The sequence below is a fragment of the Talpa occidentalis genome, unplaced genomic scaffold, assembly GCF_014898055.3.
Source record: "Talpa occidentalis isolate TD23 unplaced genomic scaffold, MPIMG_talOcc4v2.1 talOcc4.2, whole genome shotgun sequence".
Lineage (NCBI taxonomy): Eukaryota > Metazoa > Chordata > Mammalia > Eulipotyphla > Talpidae > Talpa > Talpa occidentalis.
In genome coordinates, this window is record NW_023602073.1 from 3,454,586 (window position 1) to 3,480,674 (window position 26,089).

Here is a 26,089-nt window from a genome sequence, read left to right on the forward strand (position 1 = left end):
TAAGTTTGGAGCAGCATGTGTTATCTTTGCCATAATCTTTACAATTGTAAGGTTTCTGACCAATTGTCTGATATTGGAGAAGTTTTGAGGACTCCTCAATAGGATCCTGTGTAGATTTTTCATCTTCCTTTCTAATTCTCTGATGTTGAGAATGATTTGACACAAAGTTTATTTTTTTTTGTTTATAGACATTTTTTTAATTAATAATAAATTTTATTTTTATATTCCCCATACAATTTCAACCCCCTCATTCTGACCCCAATCCCTCCCCTCCTGCCCCCCACCCCCCAAAAAGTGTCTCTGGTTCATAGTTTTTTGTTGATTTTGATTTTCACTTTCTTACAATTATTCATTTTCCTGGTCCCTTATTTAAGTTTTCTAGATTCCTGCTATGAGTGAGACCATCCGGTATTTTTCTTTTTCTTTCTGGCTTATTTCGCTGAGCATGATCCCTTCCAGCGCCATCCATGTTGCTGCAAATTGCATGTGACACAAAGTTTAAACCTACCCCATGGTGACAATGTTTTGAATAATCATTTCCATTATGGACTAGGGGACTTCCCATGTGTTCCAATATTCCTCTCTGAGAATGTGTATTGGTAAAAATGTCACATGCATCTTTGCTAACAGAAACATATTTATCTCTACATGCAACACACATAAAATGGAGATTTACCCAACATGTTTTACACACTGGATCAGTTTTTGCACGAGAAATTTTACTATGGATAATTGTTGCTGCTCGACCATCTTCATCGCAACAACTGTTGTGCACTTCACATGCCTCTTGACATGTCTGATCTTTCAATAATTCTAAATTCTCAAAGGTGTTGATTCCATCTCCTCCCGATCCCACATTTAGGAATAAATCTGTGCCTGACTGTGGTATGCAGTCCTGGTCGTCTTGAGAAGACATGGCTGGGAGACAGCAAGGAATAATTACCGCACTCACAGCACTCAAGACAAAATAAAATATTTTAACTTTTATACATAAAATTAATACCAAATAAAGACCCCCGGCCTGATGCTAGACAGGTTAACATGAGCACTAGACAGCAACACACATGCTTATAAAAGGTAATGTCTTCAGGGAAAGGTAAATACATAGCAAATAGAGAAGAAAGTATGATATAATCCTATAGCAAAAATACTGTTTCTGCCTGAGAACTTAGAAAGATGGCACCAAAAGAGTCATAAAACTATGTTACAGAATACAAATGTATTGAGACATAATTTCTGATGTCCGTAGGGGTAGAAATGTTAAACAGTTGAGTTTTGGTATGCAGTTGAATGTATTTGTTTTCAGTTTAGATAAGGCTGAATAACTTTTCAACATGGTATATAATACCCATTGTGACAAAAAAGATACCAGTAAAATACATGGAAAAGGAAATGAAAAGAGAATGATGTCATGTGTAACAAGTTGGGTGACAATGCTTTACACGTTTGTAAATAAGATTACAAACCAGGGACCTCCCCGGTGGCGCAGCGGTTGAGCGCTGGGTTGCGAAGCTGCCCGCAGCCTCTGCGGCGCCAGTTCGATCCCCGGCTGCTCCCCGGCCACCAGAGGAGGGTCCCACATGGCGCGCAGACCTCTCTTGCCGCCCGCTGCTCCCCTTAGCGGTGTGCTTCGGTCCTTCTGCCTGCTCTGCTCCCTGTTCTGGCTCTGGTGAATTCTCTCACCCTCCCACGCTTCTGACTGTACCCAGTGCATGTATAAACAAAACAAACAAACAAGCAAATAAATAAATAAATAAATAATAAATTAAAAAAAAAAAAGATTACAAACCAGTATACCTCAATTAGCATATAAAATGTGAGCAATTAGAGGGAAATCACCCACAAGAAAAGGAGAGGAATAATACAGAGATGCACTAGGAAATGAGGAGGAAATGAGGTATAAAATGGCTGAGAATGATTAGGGAATCAAAAAATGATTAGGGAATCATTTTTTAATAAAGTCAATGCCTTCCTTTCAGAAATACTTTGTGTGTAAATTAATTAAAAGTCCACATGAAGGGCCTCCCTGGTGGTGCAGCGGTTGAGTGCTGGGTTGCGAAGCTGCCCGCTGCCTCTGCAGCACCGGTTCGATCCCCGGCTGCTCCCCGGCCACCGGAGGAGGATCCCACATGGCACGCAGACCTCTCCTGCCGCCCTCTGCTCCCCTCAGCAGTGTACCTCGGTCCCTCTGCCTGCTCTGCTCCCCACTCTGGCTCTGGTGAATTCTCTCACCCTCCCGGGCTTCTGACTGGACCCAGTGCTTGTATAAATAAATAAATAAATTCTAAAAAAAAAAAAAAATCCACATGAAAATGACAAATGTGTCTGAAGGAATTAAAAATAAGACCAATTCAATTTTACCTATATGAAACTCAACACAGACATCAGCGCACCATGTAGAATGTAAGGTTGGAACTAGATTCTATGAAAACTGATCCATTGAGTGACATTGATCACACTAATATCAGAATTATATGATCTGAGTTTAAAGCCTCACAGGATGAAAAGAATGCCCCAAGAACATAACAGAAAACTACATGTATTGGGAAGCACTGTAATATAACATATGCACTAACATGAGGACCTGAATGTGTGCAGCACACGAAAACAGAACTGAATGCAGAAGAGGAAAACATAAAATCAAGGAGGGAGTTCAAGCCCCAATTGCAACTGGAAGGAAAATAATGGTATAAATTCAGGAACCAGAGTTGACAAACAGGGGTGAAAAATAATTCTAAAGGTGTGGTAGATACACAGAGTGGAATACTACTGAAAAAGGATACATCTGGCCATTTGCAACAACAAGGATGGAATGATGGGGGAGGATGATGCTCAGTGAAATGAATCAGAAGGAGAAAGACTTACTGGATGAATTCACTCCTGTTTGGAATTTGGAGAAACAAAGCAAAGAAACTGACAATACAAACCAAAATGAACTCGAGAATTAAGACTGCAGAAGTGAGGGTACTGAAGAGGTAGAGACACTGGTTGTGGGTACAAAAGTGGGAGGGGATTCAAAGATCTATGGTGAGGCCCATGAGTGCACTGGTGGTGGGTGTGGTGGTGCCAGACATCTGAGGTGATGAGAATCTATTCCCGAATCACATAGAGCAAGGTAAACTTGTGTTTCCTTGATTCTAAAAAATTAAGAAATACTGAGACATTGAAACAAAGCAAACTTCCAAAACATGTGGGATTCAGAAAATAATACCAAGAAGTAAATTTAAAGCATTAAACAATTATACTATCAATAAGTGGGATCTCACCTAAGCAATGAACTTCACACCTCCAGGAATTAGAAAAAGATTAATTTAAGTTCCATACTGGCAGAAAGGAGGACATTTAAAATGAAATAAAAAATACATACATGTAACATCAAGGCCAAAAAGCAGGTGCTTCCTTCTGAAAGGAAGTCTGGATTTTGAAAGATCAACAAAATGGACAAAACCTAAGTTCAATTCAGTAAGAAGGAAAGGCAGAGGACTCAGAGTCTGAGAGGAGATGCCCCCAGGGAGAGCAACACTAAGACTCCAGGACAAAATAGGAGCATGTCTGCAACCCCTGAAACAGAGCTCCCCAGACATTTAGGATGCTTTCCTGGTGACCACTGTATCTCTCAGCTGTGTCCTCTGCTCGATTCATTCCACCCACCAGGGAGGAGGATGGGATCTGCACGTCTCTTCACATCCCAGGGCTCCATCTTTTGCTCCAACAAGACGACCAGGTCAGGCTTAGACATAGCAAGACCTGCTTATTAGGACAGGGGATATGAGATGGCCTGAAGACTCTCAAATTCCCAATACAGACTGTGCTCAGTAGAGCGGAGAGTACAGAAGGTTCTAGAAAAGGATCACTGCAAATACTTTTTCTGACACCACCTTTACCAGAAATCATTTAAATTTTCATATCCTGGGCCTCCCTGGTGTTGCAAGGGGTTAAGGAGCATCCTGTGAAAGCTGTATGCGGCCTCTGTAGCAAGAGCTCAATCCCCAGCCAGCCAGGGAGTGGCCTACATGGCGAGGTGGACCTCTCCTTACTCGACCGCTGCTCCCCTCAGCAGTGTGCTTCGGTTGATCTGCCTGTTCTGTTCCTGCTCTGTCTCTGGTGAGTCATTTCACCCCCCACACCTCTGGCCTATACCCCAGCTCTTGTATGCATAAATAAATAAACCTTTAAAGAAATAAATTTTCATATCCTGAGAACCATTTCCAGACATCTGAGTCATAGGAATGTGCAATAACACACTGATTTTAGGTTGTAATAAGGAACTGAATTTCTTGAATGAGCACTAATAGAGAGTGCAGGCTGCAGATCACCTAAGAGAGGAGAAGTTTAAGTCATGATCAAACAGCACGAGACTTTCTTTCCAACAAATTCACACTGTTTTTCTTAAAAGCAGGGATGTAAATGTAGCCTACAAATCCGGACATCCCAGGAGCACACCCACACATAGCACAGGAAACAGTGAGGGCAGATGAGGAAATCTGGAGGGATATTCTCCTCACCCAAGGACGCCAGGTCCCTGTAGGTCTCTAACATCATGTACCGGTAAAATTCCCACTGTGCTGGGTCCAGGCAGTCCTGCTCCTCCTGCTAGAATTCTATGGCCACATCTCTGAAGATCAAGGGTTTCTGAAATCAAAATATACAGTTACCATGTGGCCACCAGCGGAGCTCTGAATAGGGTATGAGGTGAAAAGAGAGTTTTGAGGGTCCCCTCATGGTGGCACAAAGGGTTCAGTCTCAGTACTATGAAGCTATGACAACCACTGAAGGATGAGTTGGATCCCTGACCAGGGATCTGACTCACATGGCGCAGCAGACCTCTCCTGTCTCCCCGCTGCTCCCCTCAGCAGTGTACTTCAGTAGATCTGCCTGTTCTGCTCCCCACTCTTATCTCTGATGAATCATCTCATCCCGCACCCAATGCCCTGACCTCTGGTTTATATATAAATAAATAAAATAAATCTTAAAAAAGGGAGACCTGGTTCTAAGAGAGAAGAATGCCCTTATGAGTGAGACCCATGTTTACACAATAACAGTCTAATGCACCCACTGAGCCCAGAAGATCACATACGCCCACGGAACCACCGTGGATGCCATAATTTCAGTGATGTCCAATCGTCCCCAGGGCACATATTTGTACAGCAAGGAGGCAGGACAATTGTAAAATTCATAGTAGACTGACCTGAAAGACTGGAAGGAAATTGTAGATAATGATCAAATACTAAGCAGAACAACAACAACAAGAAAACAATCATATTTGAACCCTTGGTGTCCATTATATATGTTGAACTATGTTATCATTTTTTACAATTGAATACACGATAAAATTTTTTGTTTATTTCTCTGGAAGTATAAACAAGTTATGAAGAGAATGTGTATGAAAAGACTGGCATTTCCATTGACATTCACACCAAAGAGAATGAAATAGCTGTGATTATTTCATTCAAGTTGAAGAAGGAGGGGCCTCTCTAGTGGCACAAGGGGTTAAGAGGCAGCACTATGAAGCTATCTGCAGCCACTGCAGCATGAGTTTGATCCCCGGCCAGAGAGGTGACCCACATGGCGCAGCAGACCTCTCCTGTCTCGCCCGCTGCTCCCCTCAGCAGTATATTTCAGTCAGTCTGCCTGTTCCGCTCCCTACTCTGTCTCTGGAGAATCCTCTCACACAACCCCCTCTGCCATACCTCTGGCCTGCAGCCCAGCTCTTGTATACATAAATAAATAAATCTTAAAAAAAAAGTTAAAGAAGGAGGTGAAGGACCTGAACACTGAAAATTATAAAACTCTAGTAAAGGAAATAAAAAATACAAAGAAATAGAAAGATGTCCTGCGCTCCTAGGTGGGAAGAATTAACATCATAAATGGCTTTATTGTCCAGAGCAATTTACAAATTTAATGCAATACCTATCCACACACCAAGGAGGTTTTTTTGTAAGGAAAGAGAACAATCACTGCATTTACATGAACCCACAGAAGGTCCCAAAGAGCAAAAAAAAAAACTTGGGAGAAAAAGTGAAAGGTAACTATCATACTTCCTGACTTCAAAATATATTAAATGCCAATGGTAATGAAAACATTATTTTACTGAAACAAAACCAGAACTCAGAGCAATGGAAGGCAATTAAAAACCCAGAGAGCAAATAATACGAAGAGTTCCTCTTGGACAAAGGAGCTAAAATCATACAATTCAGACAAGACAGCCTCTTTAATAAATAATACTGGGATGGGGCCCCCTGGCGGCCTAGGGGTTAAGAGTCAGTGCTATATAGCATGGCCATTCCAGGCCAGAGAGCTGACCCACATGTGGCATAGCAGACCTCACCTGTCTCCCACATCGCTTCCCTCAGCAGTGCATTGCAGTGGATCTATCTGTTCTGCTCCTTACTTTCTTTCTGGTGAACCCTCTCAACCCCGGAACATCTGGTCTACACCCCAGTTCTTCCATGCATAAATATATCTTCCCAAAAAATGGTGTCGGGAAATACGCATAGTGACTTGCAAAACTAAGAAGCAAGATCCATTCAAAACTCCATACAGAAAACTGATTCCAAATGGCTGAAACGTTTGGACATAAGAGCCCAAAGCGTGAAGTACTGAAAGCAAATAAGGGGTACACTATAGGACAGCTGCTACAAAATGTATTAAGGAACACAACCCCAACACCAAGGGAAAGAAAAGCAAAATTCAACACGTGGGACAACACCAAACCTAAAAGCTTTTGGAACTCAAAAGAAACCAGCACAGAAACAGAAAGGCACCCTATAGAATACAAAAAATATTTGCATGTCACACATCTGACAAGTTCATTCCAAAATTTATAATGTATCCGGGCCTCCCTTGTGGCGCAAGGGGTTAAGACACAATGCTAAGAGGCTATTCCCAGTCACTGCAGCATGAGTTTGAGCCCCGTCCAGGGAGCTGACCCACATGGTGCAGCAGACCTCTCCTGTCTCACTCGCGGCTCCCCTCAGCAGTGTATTTCAGTACATATGCCTGTTCTGCTCCCTACTCTGTCTCTGGTGAATGCTCTCACTCCTGCATCTCTGTCTTGCACCCAAGCTCTTGTACGCATCAATAAATAAATCTTTAAATAACAACAAAAAATAAAAATAAATTAAAAAAACCCAAAATTTATAAGAAGTTCCCACCCAATCCAAGATACCAACCAATGAGTCAATTAAAAATGGGCAAAGCGGGCCTCCCCTGGTGGCGCAGGTGGTTGAGCATTGTGCTGTGAGGCTGTCCGCAGGCTTTGCAGCACCGGTTCGATTCCGGCGAGCTGGCAAGGGTCCACATGGCGCAGCAGACCTCTCCTGTCGTGCCCACTGCTCCCCTCAGCAGTGTACTTCGTCACTCTGCCTGTTCTGTTTCCCGCTCTGTCTCTGGTGAATCCTCTCACCCTCCCATGCATCTGGCCTGTACCCCGGTTCTTCTATAAATAAATAATCTTTAAAAAAAAAGGGGGGGGCAAAGGAACTAAATAAACATTTTGCTAAAGAGGAAATTCTGAGGTCCAACAGACATAGGAATGTTCACCTTAATTTACTGTACGTGAAATGTCAATTAAAACCACACTGAGATGCCACGTCACCCCTTGACAATGGCCCAAATAAAAAAAGTGAAATTAACAACGCTGGAGAGGGTGCAGAGAAAAGTGGGCTCTCACCCACAGCTGGTGGCCATTAGAGCAGTACAGTCCCTGTGGATAACGGTGCAGAGATTTCTTAAAGAAATAAAAATAGAAATTCCATATGACCAGCAATACTTCTCTAAGTTATTTACCCCAATGTGCAAAACTCATTACAAAAAGATTCATCTACCCCTAAGAGCAGAGCAGCACTGTTCCCAACTGCCCAGCTAAGCTAAAGAAAACAAATCACTCACCAGAGATTTATCCATTGTCCACTGCTCTCAAAGATGCCAGAGGACTCTGGAGGCGGCGCTGGGAGAGGTGATGGAATCCTGCAGGAGAGGACTGAGGCAGCTGGTCCCGGGTCCTGGAGTCTCCTGTCCAGAGCGCTCCACACACTGCCTGGGAGAGACCAGAGTCACTGCGCGTGACAGCTGTGCTTACACTCTGAGAAGGAGCAGGAAAGGACCCATAAGTCCATTATTAATACTATTTGGGTTTACCATTTACCGCAAGTTAATAAAACCGATGATTCCTAAGACTGACTAGTAGTTCATGTGAAGAACTAAACAAAAGTTTCAAAGATGATTAATCACTTAAAAAGGGCTTTCCCTGGGCCTCCCTGGTGGTGCAGGGGTTGAGCACTGGGCTGCGAAGCTGCCCGCGGCCTCTGCAGTGCCAGTTCGATCCCCGGCCGTCAGCGAGGGTCCCACATGGCCCGCAGACCTCTCCAGCCTCCCGCTGCTCCCCTCAGCAGTGTATTTCAGTCAGTCTGCCTGTTCTGTTCCCAGCTCTGTCTCTGGTGAATCCTCTCACCCTCCCGTGCATCTGGCCTGTACCCAGGTTCTTCTACGCATGAATAAATAAATATCTTTAAAAAATCCCTTAAAAAAATTGGTCAGAATTTCAAAGGAAATGATGCACCTTGTCCACTTCTTTGGCAGGACACTCCCAGGAATGTTCCAGAGCCCGGCTTCCCCGGATTCATGTCCTCGTACACCCCGGTGCCCATGCCCTGGATGTGCCTGGGGTGTCCCCCCAAGGGAACGAGGGCGCACAAGCACGGGAGGAAAAGCTCTTTCCCAGGGGTCTGGCCTCCGGGACACCGTCCTCCTGGGGAGACCCGGGGTACCGGCCAGGCACGCGGCGGGGCGGCGGCCACGATAAACGGGCACAAAGGACGGGAAACTCTTACCCGCCGGCCCGGTCAGGGCCCGGGACCCCCGCAGCCACGCCGAGAGGGACGCGAGACCCCGGAACGCAGCCCCGTCCGCGTCCAGGCGGGAAACGGCCGCGCGTGCCCCAGGGTGAGCTCGGGGTCCCCGCGGAGAAAACGCCCGGGGACCCGTGGAAGCCACACCCCGGGGCGGGCGCTCGTGACGGGGGGTTCCGCATCCCACGACAGCCGTCCCAGGGCGTCACAGCGCACGGAACTCCCGGAAACGCGGAGGGGCGGCCGTCGGGGGCTCGCCCGTGTCCAGGGCGGGGACCCCGCTCCCCTCGCCCCCGAGCCTCGGCCCGGCGGACCCTCCCGGCGCCTGTTCCGGGCCACGGGCCCCCCTCACCCGCCTCAGGCCTCCCCCGGCGCCTCCCCGCAGCGCCCGCCCCCCGCTCCCGCACGCGGGTCCTCAGCCTCACCCCAAGCCCAGCCTCGGCGACAAGGCCGCTCGCAACCCGCGGGGGGTGGGGGGGCAGCGACCGCGGAGGCCCCGGGCCCCGGGAAAGACGGGGAGGACGCGGGGCCGCGCCTGCGCAGACGAGGCCGGCGAGGCCGGACGCCCCTGGGCGGAGCCCAGGGCGGGAACCGCGTGTCCTCGGGAGACTACATTTCCCACAATCCCGCGCGCCGCGCGTCCGGGAGCGTCAGGGCGGGTCCTCCCCCAGTGGGGCTCAGGGACATATTGGGTGGCGGGGCCACGTGGGCGCAGCCTCGCAGACCGCCCGGCGCGCCGGAACCGAGCCTGTTTGGCGAGGAAAAGGAGGAGAGTGTTTTGATGCCAGAGAAGTGGGTTCCTCTTACTCTGCTCTCTCCCTGCGCTTGGGGAGCTGCACCCCCAGGAGGGTGTTTAGGGCACACTCCCTGGACAGCATCTTGAATAAACCCATGTAACGGCCTTTTCTTGTGTCGTAGCTTTCCCTTTCTGGGCACCAGTGAGAGATCAGCTTTGGAGGCTCCCAGATGGGACTCTGTACCCTCAGACCCCATTCTCTCCATGCACCGTGTTGTTAGGAGTTGGCGCCTCAACTCCGTCCGGGGTTCCCAAAAACTACACGGAGCCAGAGATGCAAAAGCAAAAAGGCTTAAGCTAGGGCCCGACTCTGCCTGGTGTACTGACACAGCAGTCTCATCAGGTTGAGAGAAGGACCCCTTTAAGGGTGACAAGTTGTTTTTTATACTCTGTTACAGCAGAAAAAAGGGGACCTTTCATATCAGAAAAAGGGGACCTTTCACAACGGGGACCAAGTTCAATCTGATTGTGTACCTTTCTTTGGCAGCCTTTAAGTTTCGTTCACCCTGGCCTCGTGGTTCTTGTGGTTTTACCCTGCAAAGGACAGCTGTGCTCTTTAAAACAGTCGTTTTCCTTAAAATGGCTGCTGTCTTGCTATGTTTAGTCCTTTAACATCTTACAGTGTGAGGGCTTAGAGCTGCTGGAGGCCTCCAGGCTGAGCCAGGGTCCTTCCACCTGTATCTTAAAAGGTCTGAGTTTGAGGGGCTCGCAGTCTCCTCATTTCTCGCTAAATGGGCTTTTAACGACATTTTCCATCCTGCCAGACAGATTTTAAGAGTTACCGCATCCTGACCAAAAACTAAGCAACTGCTGCGTGACCCACTACCAGCACTGCCTGCCTGTGACGGACATCAGGCCCAGAGACACACACTCTCTTCCCACACATTCTGTCATTCCTAAATAATGCCTCCTAATATATTTACATGTAGCGTTCAACATGTATCACAGCCATGAGAGTGTTCGTTTTACAGGCCATGAAAACGGACTGTTAAATAGGGTACAATTTTATAGGTCCTGATTGAGAATTGCCGTGGCATTGCTTCTCATTGTACATGTGACTAGTTAAAGTAGAAATTGTTAAGAGTCACAGTCAACAGAAGACCAGACAAGGAATGGAAATAGAGGAATTTATGACACAGAGATACTGATAAATGTCCACTCACACCTTGTGCAGCTATGTGGATGCAGCAGAGTTCAGAAGGAGAGAGCTGCAGGAAATGGGGCATGTGAATGTATTAGGCTACCTAACTGGAGTGCTTCAACTTTTCTGAACTGAGATTATATTATTTGAGGTAAACCTAAAACAGTAAGACTATTGCCCACTCTGTGGAGGTCCAGGGCCAATCATGGGGAGGGCCTGTGAGGGACTACCATTGCCAATATGTGCAAATGAGCTCATGTAAAGAAATTATATGTACTTGTGATTCTTCAGGGTGTGATTGAGGCAATGTAGCAAGATCCTCTATGAGGGTACCATGGAGTGTTGGACGAAAGTTCTTGACAATACTTCTACATAATTATCAATATACACATTACAACGTCCACTGTTACTAAACAGACAAAAGTGTAGTTGTTGCAAAATACAATCAAAACTATTTGAGATTTGAGGCCTGTGTGAATGGAGCCTGACACTGTGTTGACAACCAGTTTATTGTTCCTATAGTTTACCGAATCCTTGAACAAGGAGGAATTGGTTAATGTTGATGAAGGATAATGTAATCAAGGTCTCCCTGGTAGCCTAGAAATTAAGTCTCACCCTTATTACTGCTAAGGCCTGAGTTTGATCCAGGCCAGGGAGCTGACCCACATGGCACAACAGACCTCTCCTTTCATGCCCGCTGCTCCTCTTCCCAGTGTATTTCATTTACTCTGCCTGTTCAGCTCCTAACTCTGTCGCTGATGAATCCTCTCACCAACGGCACCACTGGCCTACATTCTTGTTCTTCTATGCAAAAAAAAAAAATTACAAATAAAGTTATCAAATATACCTGAGGATATACACATAAAAATCAGTCGAGTTTATGGGCCTCCCTGGTGGCAGAAGGGTCAAAGTCTTAGTGGCATCAAGCTGTCACTAGACACAACAGCATGAGTTCGATCCCCAGGCAAGGAACGGACTCACATGGTGCAGCAGATCTCTCCTGTCTGGTCCGCTGCTCCCCTTCACAGTGCATTTCAGCAGATCTGCCTGTTCTTCTCCCTACTCTGTCTCTGGTGAATCTTCTCACCACCGCCCCAACCCAACCTCGGCTTCAACCTCTGATCTTGTATGCATAAATAATTTTTTTTAAAAATCAGCTTTATTAAAACATACTTATTTCAGCTACCAGTGTATGCTCTTTGGTCAAAATCAAGTTGCAAGCATTTAAGAAGCATTCTTGTTCTTCTGATTCCTGAATCCCATTGTTGGTGGTCAACACAGAGGCTCAATACTTAGCTAATGTGCACACACACAATTCTATGCTCTGTTTTTGGAAAGTCACCTGTTCTTTCATCATATTCCTGTGAAGATTTCTTTTGGAAATGTTAAATAATAGTCCTGATCCCTATTACTACCATGAAGATATATCAGGATTTTAATCAGCTGTCAACATATTTCCATAAGGAGAAATTGATGAAATGATTTGAACTCCAGCATGTTCCTATGTCTGACTTTTATGCCAACGATGAAGGCCATACTCGTCTTGGTGATTTAAATCAATATTATGGGTCAACTAGAAGCAGCACCTCCATTCAGATGTTCTTGATACATGGCACAGTACTGTCCTAAATTTACCTGCAAGATAGACATGAACAAATCCATTTACTAGGAGAATCTCTCAGATGTTTAAGGCAGCAAAAAAGCGAACGCATGACTTCACACACACAAGGGGAGAAAGCCAGAGAATGGAGTGAATTAGAGCTGAGTTACATTCATCACCTTTTCATAATATCCCAAGTGTGACTGATAAAAAGTACACAAAAATAATTATACCTCAACCATCATATTGAACATTTTCTACACTCTCGACATTCATAGGGTTTGGCTCCAGTGTGAGTATCTGATGTACAATGAGGTGTGATTTCCTGTACAATGTTTTCTTACACTTTAGATATTCATAGCGCTTCTCATGTTCCATGAGGGTTGATTTCCAGGAGAAAGTTTTCCTACACTCTTGACTATCATAGAGTTCGTGATTTCCGGTAGAATGTTTTCTTACACTTTGGACTTTCATAGTGTTTTTCTGGTGCATGAGTTGTCTGATGAACACTCAGGCCTGACTTGTGACAGAATGATTTCTTACATCCTTTACATTTATAATGCTTCACGCCTGTGTGAATTTTTTTTAAGATGTATTTATTTATACAAGAACTGGGGTACATCCCAGCCGGGCGGGAGGGTGAAAGGATTCACCAGAGAGAACAAAACCAGGGAGCAGAACAGGCAGATGGACTGGAAACATTGCTGAGGGGAGTAGGAGGAGAGACAGGAAAGGTCTGCCTGCACTGCAGGGTAAATGGTTTTTCAGGCTTTTCTGCCCTCCCACAATTAGGATTGCCCCTGCTTGAGGGGGCACCTATAGTGTTACATTATTGCAAACTATCTTATTTACTTCTGTGGGCCATGGGAGGAGTATTGAGAGAGTCACCAAGAGAAGCAGAAGCAGAAAAGCAGGAGAAGAGGCAGGAGAGAGAAGAGTAGAAAGGAAGTCAGAGAAGCCCAGACTTGCTGGGAGCTTGGAGGCCTTCTGGCCTCCTGGCCCCCAGGGAACCTCTGCCTGCCATGTACCTGTTTGCCACACTACATGAGAAAGCTCAATAAAAGCCTGAGAAAGCCACCGAGGGCTCCAGGACTCTCCTTTACCCGTCTGCTGGATCAGAAAACCTGCTCAGTGCCCATCCTGCCCCTACAGGCACCATGTAGGTATCTCCCTGGCCCGCCCAGAAGCGAACCGGCACTACAGAGGCTGCAGACACCTTCACAGCACTGTGCTCAACCTGCTGCACCACCAGGGAGGCCCCCTTATGAGTTTTGATGTACACTGAGGTCTGTCTTCCAGGAGAAAGGTTTCCCACTTTCTTTATAGCCAAAGAACCTTGTAGTGACACTTCCCTGATACCTTTTGTGTAAGGAAATATCAGATGTTTCAGAAGGTTTATCACCTCTTTGTATTTTCTCATGCTCAGTAAAAAGACATTTCAGACAACATTTCACCACATGTATTATATTAAAAAATATTCTGTTCTAACAGAGTTCTCTCAAGCTGACTGGCATGAAATTGAAGCTGAGTTTACCCCCACTTTCATTACATGTATGCTGTTCATCTTCAAAATGTTGATGAGTCAAATGTACTGGTTTCTCATCAATACATTTCCTCCTTTTGTTACATGTACAGGGAGTCTCCCCTATTTGAGTTTTATCTTAACCAATGAAAGGTACCATATCATAGGTATGCTCACATTCACTGTATTTCCAGGCAGTCTGTCCCATAAGAGCACCTCGATGTGTAAAGAATATTGCGTCTTTGTCGAAGGCTTTCCCTTGTTCAGGTAAGTGAAAAGGGTGCTGAAAAGGTGGGATCATCTGATGACTACGGTGCTCAGGATACCTTACAGTTTCCCTAGTCATACTAAAGCCCTCAAGTTTCTTTGTAGCACGCATCTCATGAGGCTCAGCAGGGATAAACATGTTCTTACATACAGCAAAATTCTCAGGCATCGATGCTGAAATGTTTCCATTTCTGCTATTAAGGTTCAAACTATGACTTGAGTCCAAATAATTTGTTTTCCCAAAGTTCCTCCATGGTTGATGTTTTGCTGTTGGCAACAACAACTTGCCTCAAAAGTCTGTCCTGATTTGGCTGGTTGGCTTTAATCAGGTACTCCACAGTATGGACATCTAAAAGTAGATAAAAATAGGGCCTCGCCGGGCCTCCCCTGGTGGCGCAGCAGTTGAGCGCTGGGCTGTGAGGCTGCCCGCAGCCTCTGCAGCGCTGGTTTGATCTCCGGCCACCGGCCACTGGCCAGAGGCTGCGGGCAGCCTCACAGCCCAGCTGGTGCACGGACCTCTCCTGCCATGCTCGCTGCTCCCCTCAGCAGTGTGTTTTGTCCGTCTGCCTGTTCTGCTCCCTGCTCTGACTCTGGTGAATTCTCTCACCCTCCTGTGCTTCTAACTGTGCCCAGTACTTGTATGAATAAATAAATAAATTTTTAAAAATAAAAAAATAAAATAAAAGATAAAAATAACCAACTCTGTGAACATCTAAACGTTTCCTGTGAATGTTAATATAAAGGCACAAAGTTGCTTTACTACAACACAAAACAAAACGGAGTACCTGGTTTTGATTTTCTGATTGAAATTTCTACCCCAAACAAATTATATAACATTAAAAGAATAGATTTCCTACGGCCAAAACAGGTTGAAAAGCAATCAGTGATGCATCTTTCATATTGCATGACTTTTTATATTCATGAAGAAATATTTGGTAAACATATTCAATTAACTCTAGATGAAGATGACAGCTAGTAGCATTTAATCTACCATTTAGCCTGCATTCTACTGTTGTTCCTATAACTACGTGACTTAGGTGGTACTTTTTGAACAACAATGCTTTCTAGATGTCATCACTTTCCTGGAAAATCTATTTATCAGATGTGAGTGAGGGACATGTTTTAGTTACTTCAGCAAGACTATCGCTTTGAAAATAAGGATTCTGCTTCTACTTTTCTTCAGTTTTTACTTCTCCTTGGCACAGGCCATAGCCATCTGGGTTCTTTTTTTTTTTTCTTTTTTTAAAGTCACATCATTATCAGTGCTGGGGGAGGGGAGAGAGACATTACAGGAAATTCTTTTTTTTATTATTATTTATTTATTTATGTTTTAAAGAGGCATGGTTTTTTTATTTATTTATTTGTTTGTTTGTTTACACAAGCATTGGGTACAGTCAGAAGCACGGGAGGGTGAGAGAATTCACCAGAGCCAGAGCGGGGAGCAGAGCAGGCAGAAGGACCGACGTACACTACTGAGGGGAGCAGCGGGTGGCAGGAGAGGTCTGCACGCCATGTGGGAGCCTCCTCCGGTGGCCGGGGAGCAGCCAGGGATCCAACTGGGACCGCAGAGGCCGCGGGCAGCTTCGCAACCCAGCGCTCAACCGCTGCGCCACCGGGGAGGCCCCCATTACAGGAAATTCTTAATTAAACATTACAATACAGGCTTCTCAGAGCCAAGACAGAAATAGAAAACTCTGGCTCACCCTTTTGTCCAACTTTAACTTCTGCAATCCAGGCCGTGTTAGTCACCATTAAAAAGCAATTTTTATATCCTCTGAGATCATCACTCCTGATAGTTTCACTCCACTCCTTGGAACGAGTGTTTCAATGTGATAATTCATGGCACTGGAACATTTTATCTAGTATTTTAGTTTTAGCTATCTCATACTTACATAATTGGAGTTCCAAGTATGTATCTTATTCTTTTGCTTTCTTCCCAGTGATTCCCACAGGAGGATATATAACTGCACATTGCAAACTGCCGAGATGTGAGCCCCCCAACCTGAAACTCTGGGTTCCATGGCTTTAGAAACTACATTCTCCGGTTTCCTCTCCTGTGTCACTGATCATCCCTTTTTCTGCTTCACGATTTGCTGGGTGCTCTTCAAGTCACAGTTTCTGGTGTGAGTGGGGTCACAAGACTCATCGTTGGAAGACTATTCATATTCTAAGTAACATTCTATTCAATCCCCTCTCCTTCTATCACATTTGAGTTCATCAGCTGTTAAATAAATACACCTTCAACAGACAGGCACAACCTCTAACCCAGATAGGTTATATAACTATATACAGTGCATGTCAAAATGCAATTCATCTCAAACTAGAGCTCGACAATGAGAAGACTCCATCTCCATAACTAAGCCTTGAAAGCACGCACTCTGAAATAACCTCCGTGGTTTTCTCTCATCCTCGCTAAACATTCTCTGTGGCTTTATCTCACAATTTGATATACTTATTTATTGCATTTTCCTTCCTCACAGAACATAATTTCAATAAAGCACAGAACATTTCTTTGATTATAGTATTTCACAAATACAAAATTTACCAGCGTCTAACACTTCCCATGAACGTGCTGAAAGAATAAACAAATGGCTGAGGAAAATACCTGAACAAAAACGGTCCATTGAGAATGCAGGAATATTGCAAATATGGAAAACATGCCTAATGCAGAGAAAGTTAGAGAACAGTCAGGAAGGAGACACCGGACAGGTCTATGAAAATTAACCACCATTCAAAAACTAGGGGAAGACTGACAAGAGAGTCATAATTGAAACTGACTGATGAACACGTCTGATTCAGGCAGACAAGCTGTCCAAGGTTTGGGGATCAGGATAAGTAGCTCCATATGGTCAATGTCTGGCAGTCTCAGTTCCTTCCAGCCTCCCTGAAAGGTGTACATTGACTGACATGAGAAGTGCTGGTTTTGGGGTTCTTTATGGTCATTGGCTCTGCTCCCTCCTCCAAGCTGATGCTCACCTCAACATTATTAACACAATGCACTTAAACAAAAACAATTTTAGGGCCTTCCTGGTGGGGCAAGGGGTTAAGCACAGCACTGCAACGCTATCCGAAGCTCCTGCTGCAGGAGTTCAACCCCTGGCCAGCCAGGGAGCCACCCACATGGTGCAGCAGACCGTCTCCTGTATTGCCTGCTGCTCCTCTCAGCAGTGTATTTCAGTCAGTCTGCCTATTTTGTTCCCCACTCTGTCTCTGGTGAATCCTCGCACCTCTGGCCTGTACCCCAGTTCTTGTATGCATAAATAAATAAAACTTAAAAAAAAACAATTTTGGTCCTTGATCAAGTTGCATACGCTTCAGTTTTGGATAAATGACAAAAGCAGATGGAAGATTATGCACATATTTAACAGTGTAGAAGACAGTGGATGCACTTGAGGATTACAAAGGCGTTTCCTTGCCTGGTGACACCAGGGACTGTAGGTCTGCAGCATCACATCCCGGTACAAGGTCATCTGAGCATCACTGAGGTCCTGCCACACCTCCCAGATGAAGTTCACAGCCACGTCCTCAAATGACACCATCCCCTGTGAGGGAACATTCTTCTTCACTTCAGGGCCATCAGCCTGGGTCAGAGAACAGCAAGTGTGAAAGCATAATCTTCTGTGGGACTTTGATCATGTATAGGATGTACTGGTGGGTTTTTTTTTAAGATTTATTTTTATTTATTTTTTAAAAAAAAATTATTTGTTTATTTATTTATACAAGCACTGGGTACAGTCAGAAGCGCAGGAGGGTGAGAGGATTCACCAGAGCCAGAGCAGGGAAAAGAACAGGCAGAGTAACGAAATACACTGCTGAGGGGAGCAGTGGGCGCAACGGGAGAGGTCTGCGCGCCATGTGGGACCCTCACCAGTGGCTGGGGATCAAACCTGCGCTGCAGAGGCTGCGGGCAGCTTCACAGCCCAGCGCTCAACCGCTGCGCCACCAGGGGAGGGCCAAGATTTATTTTTTAGGGACCTACCTGGTTGTGCAGTTGGTTGAGCGCAGCACTATGAAGCTGTCCACAGCCTCTGCAGCACGGGTTCTATTTCTGGCTGGCCAGGGAGATTCCCACATGGCGGGGCCAGACCTCTCCTTTCTCGCCTGCTGCTCCCGCCAGCAGTGTACTTTGGTCCTGCTGCCTGTTCTTCTCCCTGCTGTGTCTCTGGTAAATTCTCTCACCCTCCCGTGCCTCTGGCCTGTACCCCAGTGCTTGTATAAATAAATCAATCTTTAAAAAAAAAAACAAAACTGGGCCTCCCGGCTGGTGCAGCAATTGAGTGCTAGGTTGCGAAGTTGCCCACGGCCTCTGCGGCGCCAGTTCAATCCCCGGCTGCTCCCCAGCAACTGGAGGAGGGTCCCGCATGGCGCACAGACCTCTCCTGCCGCCCGCTGCTCCCCTCAGCAGTGTACTTCGTCGGTCTGCCTGTTCTGTTCCCTGATCTGGCTCTGGTGAATTCTCTCACCCTCCCGCACTTCTGACTGTACCCAGTGCTTGTACAAATAAATATTTTTTTTTTTTTAAATAAAAAACTTAAAAAAAAGATTGGTATTTTATTTATGCATACAAGACCTGGGATGAAGGCCAGAGGTACTGTGGGGCAGTGCAGGGCTTCGAGAAGCTTCACCAGAGACAGAGTGGGGAGCAGAACAGACTGACTGACTGAAATACACTGCTGAGGGGAGAAGAAGGCGAGACAGGGGAGGTCTGCTGTGCCATGTGGGTCAGCTCCCTGGGTTGAAATGGAACTTGTGCTGCAGTGGCTCCGGATAGCTTCATAGTACTGAGACTTAACCCCTTATGCTATCAGATAGGACTCTGAACTGTCAATTTACTCTAAATTTTGATAGGAAGAGACTACACAGGAGAAAATATCCTTACCTCTGGATTAACTCATTATTTCCCTAAAGCACTTTTATTTATTTATTTATTTAAATAGAGGCATGTTTTATTTATTTATTTGTTTGTTTGTTTGGTTTATACAAGCACTGGGTACAGTCAGAAGCGAGGGAGGGTGAGAGAATTCACCAGAGCCAGAGCGAGGAGCAGAGCAGGCAGAAGGACCGAAGTACACTGCTGCGGGGAGCAGCGGGAGGCAGGAGAGGTCTGCGCGCCATGTGGGACCCTCCTCCCGTGCCCGGGGAGCAGCCGGGGATTGAACCGGTGTTGCAGAGGCTGCGGGCAGCTTCGCACCCAGCGCTCAACCGCTGCGCCACCGGGGAGGCCCCTCCTCAAAGCACTTTTAATAGCTTACCTTATAAATTCACACTTCATCATTTGTAAACGCAGATGTCATAAAAGGTGAGAACAATTCCCTGACCTTGAATTGCATGTCTACTTAGTGAAAATAACTTTTATTCTCACATTTAACATAGTTGATTCATATTGTACTGTACTTACATTAAAGAGGAATTATATCTCTAAAACAAAAGAATGAAAACATTTTCGTAATGTATACAAGTGTATATCTTCTTGAAAATAGAATAAATGGGTGAATCAGTCAGTCAGGACTGGTCATTAGCTTCCACCTTGTCTTAACATTGATTTCTCATTGCTTTTTGTTTGATTTTAAGAAACAAATATAGGGGCCTGCCCGGTGGCGCAGCGGTTGAGTGCTGGGTTGCGAAGCTGCCCATAGCCTCTGCAGAGCCTGTTTGATCCCTGGCTGCCAGCAAGGGTCTCACATGGTGTGCAGACCTCTCCGGCTGTGCCCGCTGCTCCCCTCAGCAGTGTATTTTGTCAGTCTGCCTGCTCTGTTCCCCGCTCTGGTGAATTCTCTCACTCTCCTGTCCTTCTGACTGTACCCAGTACTTGTATAAATAAATAAATATTCAAAAAAAAAAAAGAAACAAATACAGCACATAAAACTCTGATGATATCCACTCTACCTGAAAAATACAACCCACAAGAGAATAGAAAGCAGCCCTGGTCAAGGACTCAGACCTTGTAAGGACATACATGCCATGAAAAAAGTGCTAATCAAGAGAAAGTCATTTTCAGAGGGCCCCACAACCAGACAGAGCATGCTTTGATCTTACGGGGACTGTATGCAAATATCATTAAATTTAGACAAGCACAGAAATGGTAATTCCAGAACAGTTCCCAGTGTGTTGACTTTCTTTTTGCCCTGATTTATTCTCCCATAAACACTAGACAATCCAAGAATGAAATACAATATGTAAAATATCAACTTTGAGATCACCTATTTTCATTTCTATGAGAAATATTAAAAATAACATATCTAAGCAGGAAGAAGAATATATTCAATTCTTATCACAATATTTTTAGGTTAAGCATACAGAGAACTGCATCTCTTCACAGATGAGCAAAGGGAAAGAAAAACACAGCAACAAAATGAATTTTACACAGTTTTTTTTTCTTGTTTTATAAATATTTTATTTTATATAATTCTTACATCATTTTTCATTTTTGCACAATGTATGCATTATCATTTTGGTTATATTCCCCATACAATTGCATCCCCTCCTTATTTTGACCCTAGTTCTTCCTCCCTCCTTCCCTCCCCCCACCTTAGTTAGTTTCTAGTTTATAGTTGCTTGTTGATTTTGATTTTTACATTGTATTAATTAGTCTTTTTCCTGGTCCCTTATTTATAGGTTTTCTAAATTCCTGCTATGAGTGAGACCATCCTGTATTTTTCTTTTTCTTTCTGACTTATTTTGCTGAGCATGATCCCTTCCAGCTCCATCCATGTTGCTGCAAACTTCATGTGTTTATCTTGTAATCAGGGAAATGCAAATCAATGAGATACCATCTTACACCAGCGAGAATGGCACATATTAAAAAAACTAGCAACAACAAATGTTGGCGAGGGTGTGGAGAAAAAGGAACTCTCCTGCACTGCTGGTGGGAGTGCAAACTGGTCCAACCACTATGGAGAGCTGTGTGGAGATTTCTGGACCTACTAAACATAGAGCTTCTATATGATCCAGCAATTCCACTCCTAGGTATTTACCCAAAGGACACAGAAACATCAATTCCAAAGGGCACCTGCATCCCTATGTTTATAGCAGCACTATTTACAGTAGCTAAGCTACGGAAACAACCCAAATGCCCAAAAATAGATGACTGGATCAAGAAGATGTGGTACATATACACCATGGAATATCACTCAGCAATCAAAAAAGATACAGTTCTTTTTCAAGTACAGTCACTGAAGAAATGGAAAACAGGATATGTCAGACATATAGAGATGAATAACATGTGATGGATGATTTCAACAGAAACAAAATGAAATTGCAGGCTAAACCAACTCATTCTCTCAGAAATTCTCCAAAAGTTCTCTTAGGAATGATAAAGTCATAGAAAGTAATGAAAAGATTATGCATGAAAGGAATTAAGATGTTGCGGCTGCCTCTGCCGCTGACCGCCAGTGAACTTACTAGAAAGAGGGAGGCTTTCACTTGGACACATAGTAAATCCGAGTAAATAAGACCCCCTTCCCTGTGCGCTGGACTGGACAGTCAATGACGGGTAAGATCGGGGGCAGACTAGCAATGGCACCGGCTAGCCACATGTCTGTGACTCCTGATGACCTAAGACAGGCGCAGTCCCCGAGGGGCTTCATTATGATAATCTTTGGCGTTCAAATCAGACAAATGTCTAAAGGCCTGTAAGCCTAATCCAGGCATTAAGCCTGCAGTAAAAACTCCTTCTTTTGGCTGAGAACATGGCTGCTGCAGAGCGTCGCCTACAAACAAGCCTGATGGAGTCACCAACAAAACGGTTTAACTATTAACCAGTTGGTCATTGTTCCTGCATAAGAAGCAACATAGCAACCAGTCTATATATTATACTATTTTCTTACCTACTTTACTTTTTCTATTTTGTGTGAAATCAGTTCCAGGAAATGCATGATAAAGAAAATAGTGTGTGGCAATAGTAGTTTCAAAATAATCATAATACTTCTCACATGAGACAACACTACAAAAATTAAAATGCTTATGTAGAGAAAATATTGTTCGTGATCACTAAAAGTAAAATGTAACAGTAGTTAAATATTAATGCTTTCTGATAATTTGTGGTCTTGGAAACAAAACAAGAAAAGCTACCTTAAAGAATGCTGTTCTGTGTAATCAAAAATAATTGTGTAAATTCATTCCCGTAATCAGTACCTTGAGATTGTTTATTGTACCATGCCATGGAACATCGATCACATGTACATGAATGACGAAGTAGATGTCTTATGTATTACTAAGCATCTCCTGCTGAGAAAAAATTAACTTGTATGAAATCATCCATTGTTAAAAAAGTATAAAAGTGTATGGTGATTTTGAGCACATTACATTCAGATTTTCACTCTTGAAGTGAGTCTGTCTGTCATTTACGCACCGAATCCTTGACCATCCTCACAGTTTCTCAATCCTGAGACAGTCCTGCGAGTCTACCGCTGGGCTGGTCCGTGGCAAGATGTGAATGCTATTGTACAATTTACAGACATGATCACGAGAAAGCAACAGAATTAAAACATCCAGATGAAGACCTCCCTGGTGACGCAGCGGTTGAGCACTGGGTTGCGAAGCTGCCCGCGGCCTCTGCGGCACTGGTTCGATCCCCGGCTGCTCCCCGGCCACAGGAGGAGGGTCCCGCATGGCGCGCAGACCTCTCCTGCCGCCCGCTGCTCCCCTCAGCAGTGTATTTCGTCAGTCTGCCTGTTCTGTGCCCTGCTCTGGCTCTGGTGAATCCTCTCACCCTCCCGCGCTTCTGACTGTACCCAATGCATGGATAAACAAAAGAAACAAACAAATAAATAAACATGCCTCTATTAAAATAAAATAAAAATAAAAAACAAAAAGCAAAGTGAAAACACTAGATAGATCATTGATTGATTGATGATAGATAAAGGGATGGATTGTTAGATTGATCAATCAATCAATGATAGGTTAACTGAGAGTAGAGATGTAGATAGATAAATTTGGTAGTTTATTTTATTTTTTTAAAGATTTATTTATGTATGCATACAAGAGCGGGGGTACATGCCAGAGGTGTGGGGGTTGAGAGGATTCACCAGATTCAGAGCAGGGAACAGAAGAGGCAGATAGACTGAAGTGCCCTGCTGAGTGGAGCAGCAGGCAAGTCAGGAGAGGTCTGCTGCGCCAAGGGGGTTGCTCCCTGGCAGGCCGGGGATCCAACTCACGCTGCAATGGCTGCAGCCAGACTCACAGCGCTGCGCTCAATCCACTGTGCCACCAGGGAGGACCCTGAGTTTCGTAAAGTTTAGAGGGAATCTTCTAAATTTTCACTGATGATTCAGAAAATTCTGTTCACTTGTAACAAAATATATAGTCACACCTTGGAAATATAAGACGCAGAAGTGAAAGGAACAGGTTCTGCGGATTTCTGAAGAAGAGACTGAGATTAATTTTACTAAAGCAATTTATTATTCAAGACTGAAAAAGAGAAAAAAAGTAAAAATTTAAAAATTAACTGGGGCCTCCCGGGTGGCGCAGGCGATTGAGTGCAGTGCTGTGAAGCTGTCCGCAGCCTTTGCAGGACCAGTTCGCACTCCACTGGCCTCAGAGAAACCCACATGGTATGGCAGACCTCTCTTGTCTTGCCTGCTGCTCCCCTCAGCAGTGTATTTCATTAGTCGGCCTGTTCTGACCCCACTCTGCCTCTGGTGAAACCTCTCAACCTCCTGCACATTGGGCCTGTACCCCAGTTTTTGCATATATAAATAAATCCTTTTTTAAAAAAAAGTTAAATAAATTTTAAAAAACATAAAAATTAACTGGAGGGTCCCTTATGTAGGTTTTCTAAATTCCTGCTATGAGTGAGACCAACTGGTATTTTTCTTTTTCTGTCTAGCTTATTTCACTGAGAATGATCCCTTCCAGCTCCATCCATGTTGATGCAAATTACATGAGTTTATACTTTTTGATTACTGAGTAGTATTCCATTATATATATATATATATATATATATACCACATCTTTTTTTTTTTAAGATTTATTTATTTATTTATACAAGCACTGGATACAGTCAGAAGCACGGGAGGGTGAGAGAATTCACCAGAGCCGGGAACAGAACAGGAAGACTGATGAAACACATTGCTGAGGGGAGCAGCCGGCGCGGAAGGAGAGGTCGGTTGCGCCACATGGGACCCTCGCTGGCACCCGGGGATCGAACCAGCACTGCAGAGGCTGCAGGCAGCTTTGCAGCCCAGCGCTCAACTGCTGTGCCACCAGGGGAGGCCCACCACATCTTCTTGATCCAGTTATCTGTTTTCGTGCATTTGGGTTGTTGCAAAAATGAAAAATGATGTAAGAATTACATAAAATAAAATATTTAAAAAAAAACAAAAAAAATTAAAAAATAAAATTAACTGGAGGTGCCTCCTGGTGGTGCAAGGGATTAAGATGCAGCCTATGAAGCTGTCTACAGCCACTGCAGCATGTGTTCAATCCCTGGCCAGGGAGCTCCCCACATGGCACAGCAGACCTCTCCTGACACCCTACTGCTCACCTCAGCAGGGTGTTTCACTCATGTTCTGTTCCCCACTCTGTCTCTGGTGAATCCTCTCACAACCCCATACCTCTGGCTTGTGCCCCAGTTCTTGTATGCATAAATAAATAACTCTTTAAAAAATAAAATAAAATAAAAATAAAAATAAACTGGAAATTTAACATTATCTAAAGATTGGTACATCTCAATAATGATAATAGAAATGGTGAAGCAATTTAGAGTACAATACATTTAGAAATAGAACAATTTTTAAATAATTTACAATGTTTTGCTTTCAAAACTGAATTTTTATTAAAAATAATAATTCAACTAACATTATGGGCTAAAAGTAAAGTCCAAGACTTTGCTTAAAAAAAGAAATCGAGAAAGATTTAGATGGGTTTGGAAATGGAACAGGGGTTAGAAGACAGTGGGGTACTTTTTCCTATTTCCTTTAAGAATGCCATTGGTAATGTTCCTTTCTAGGCATGGGTTGTGTAAAATAAGATATGATTAATATTTATAGATCAATTTTCCTTTAGAATAGACTAGAGAGCTCTTAGTTTATATAAGTCCAAAGTAATTTTTAGTTACATTGGACACACCTAAGAGTATACAGAAAGTATTCTGGAAAAACAAAATATGAAAATAAGATGTCAGACAAACACATCTATATTGTGTGTGATGAACTTTTTTTTTTTTTTTTTTTTATAGAGGCATGCTTTATTTATTTGTTTGCTGGTTTGTTTGTTTGTTTTGTTTATACATGCACTGGGTACAGTCAGAAGCGCGGAAGGGCGAGAGAATTCACCAGAGCCAGAGCGGGGAGCAGAGCAGGCAGAAGGACCGAAGCACACTGCTGAGGGGAGCAGCGGGCGGCAGGAGAGGTCTGCGCGCCATGTGGGACCCTCCTCTGGTGGCCGGGGAGCAGCCGGGGATCGAACCGGCGCCGCAGAGGCCGCGCGCAGCTTCGCAACCCAGCGCTCAACCGCTGCGCCACCGGGGAGGCCCATGTGTGTGATGAACTTTTAAGGGAAAAAAGATTCACTTGAGAAGAGAGGACACATGAGTGACCACAGGGCACACAGCAAAGACTAAAGGATGCCGAAAGTCAACATTAGGAAAATCTTTCACATGATGAGAAGAATGAGAACATTAAAAATCAGATATCACAGGGCCTCCCCGGTGGCGCAGCGGTTGAGCGCTGGGTTGCGAAGCTGCCCGCAGCCTCTGCAGAGCCGGTTCAATCCCCGGCTGCTCCCCGGCCACCAGAGGAGGGTCCCACATGGTGCGCAGACCTCTCCTGCCGCCCGCTGCTCTGCTCAGCAGTGTACTTTGGTCCTTCTGCCTGCTCTGCTCCCCGCTCTGGCTCTGGTGAATTCTCTCACCCTCCTGCGCTTCTGACTGTACCCAGTGCTTGTATGTATAAATAAATAAATCTTTAAAAAAAAA

At 44.6% G+C, this 26,089-nt stretch overlaps 1 protein-coding gene and 1 long non-coding RNA gene across 3 annotated transcripts in view; both read right to left on the reverse strand.

The window, feature by feature from the left end:
• Positions 1–4,638: 4,638 nt before the first annotated feature.
• On the reverse strand, positions 4,639–9,358 carry LOC119251634 (uncharacterized). Its single transcript, XR_005126536.2, has 3 exons — positions 9,275–9,358; positions 7,891–8,083; positions 4,639–7,453 (listed from the first exon to the last, which is right to left on the reverse strand). It is a non-coding gene; the product is annotated as an uncharacterized LOC119251634 (long non-coding RNA).
• Positions 9,359–11,948: 2,590 nt separating this feature from the next.
• LOC119251632 (zinc finger protein 420-like) overlaps positions 11,949–26,089 on the reverse strand; it is a 54,673-nt gene continuing 40,532 nt past the window's right edge. Inside the window, exon 7 of one of the 2 annotated variants that reach the window (XM_054698301.1) lies at positions 11,949–12,421. In XM_054698301.1, the coding sequence (XP_054554276.1) occupies positions 12,360–12,421 (62 nt within the window). In that variant the 3' untranslated portion in view covers positions 11,949–12,359. Of the gene's footprint in view, positions 12,422–17,719; positions 17,757–26,089 lie in introns of those variants that run through there. The other variant, XM_054698307.1, reaches the window with a different exon arrangement.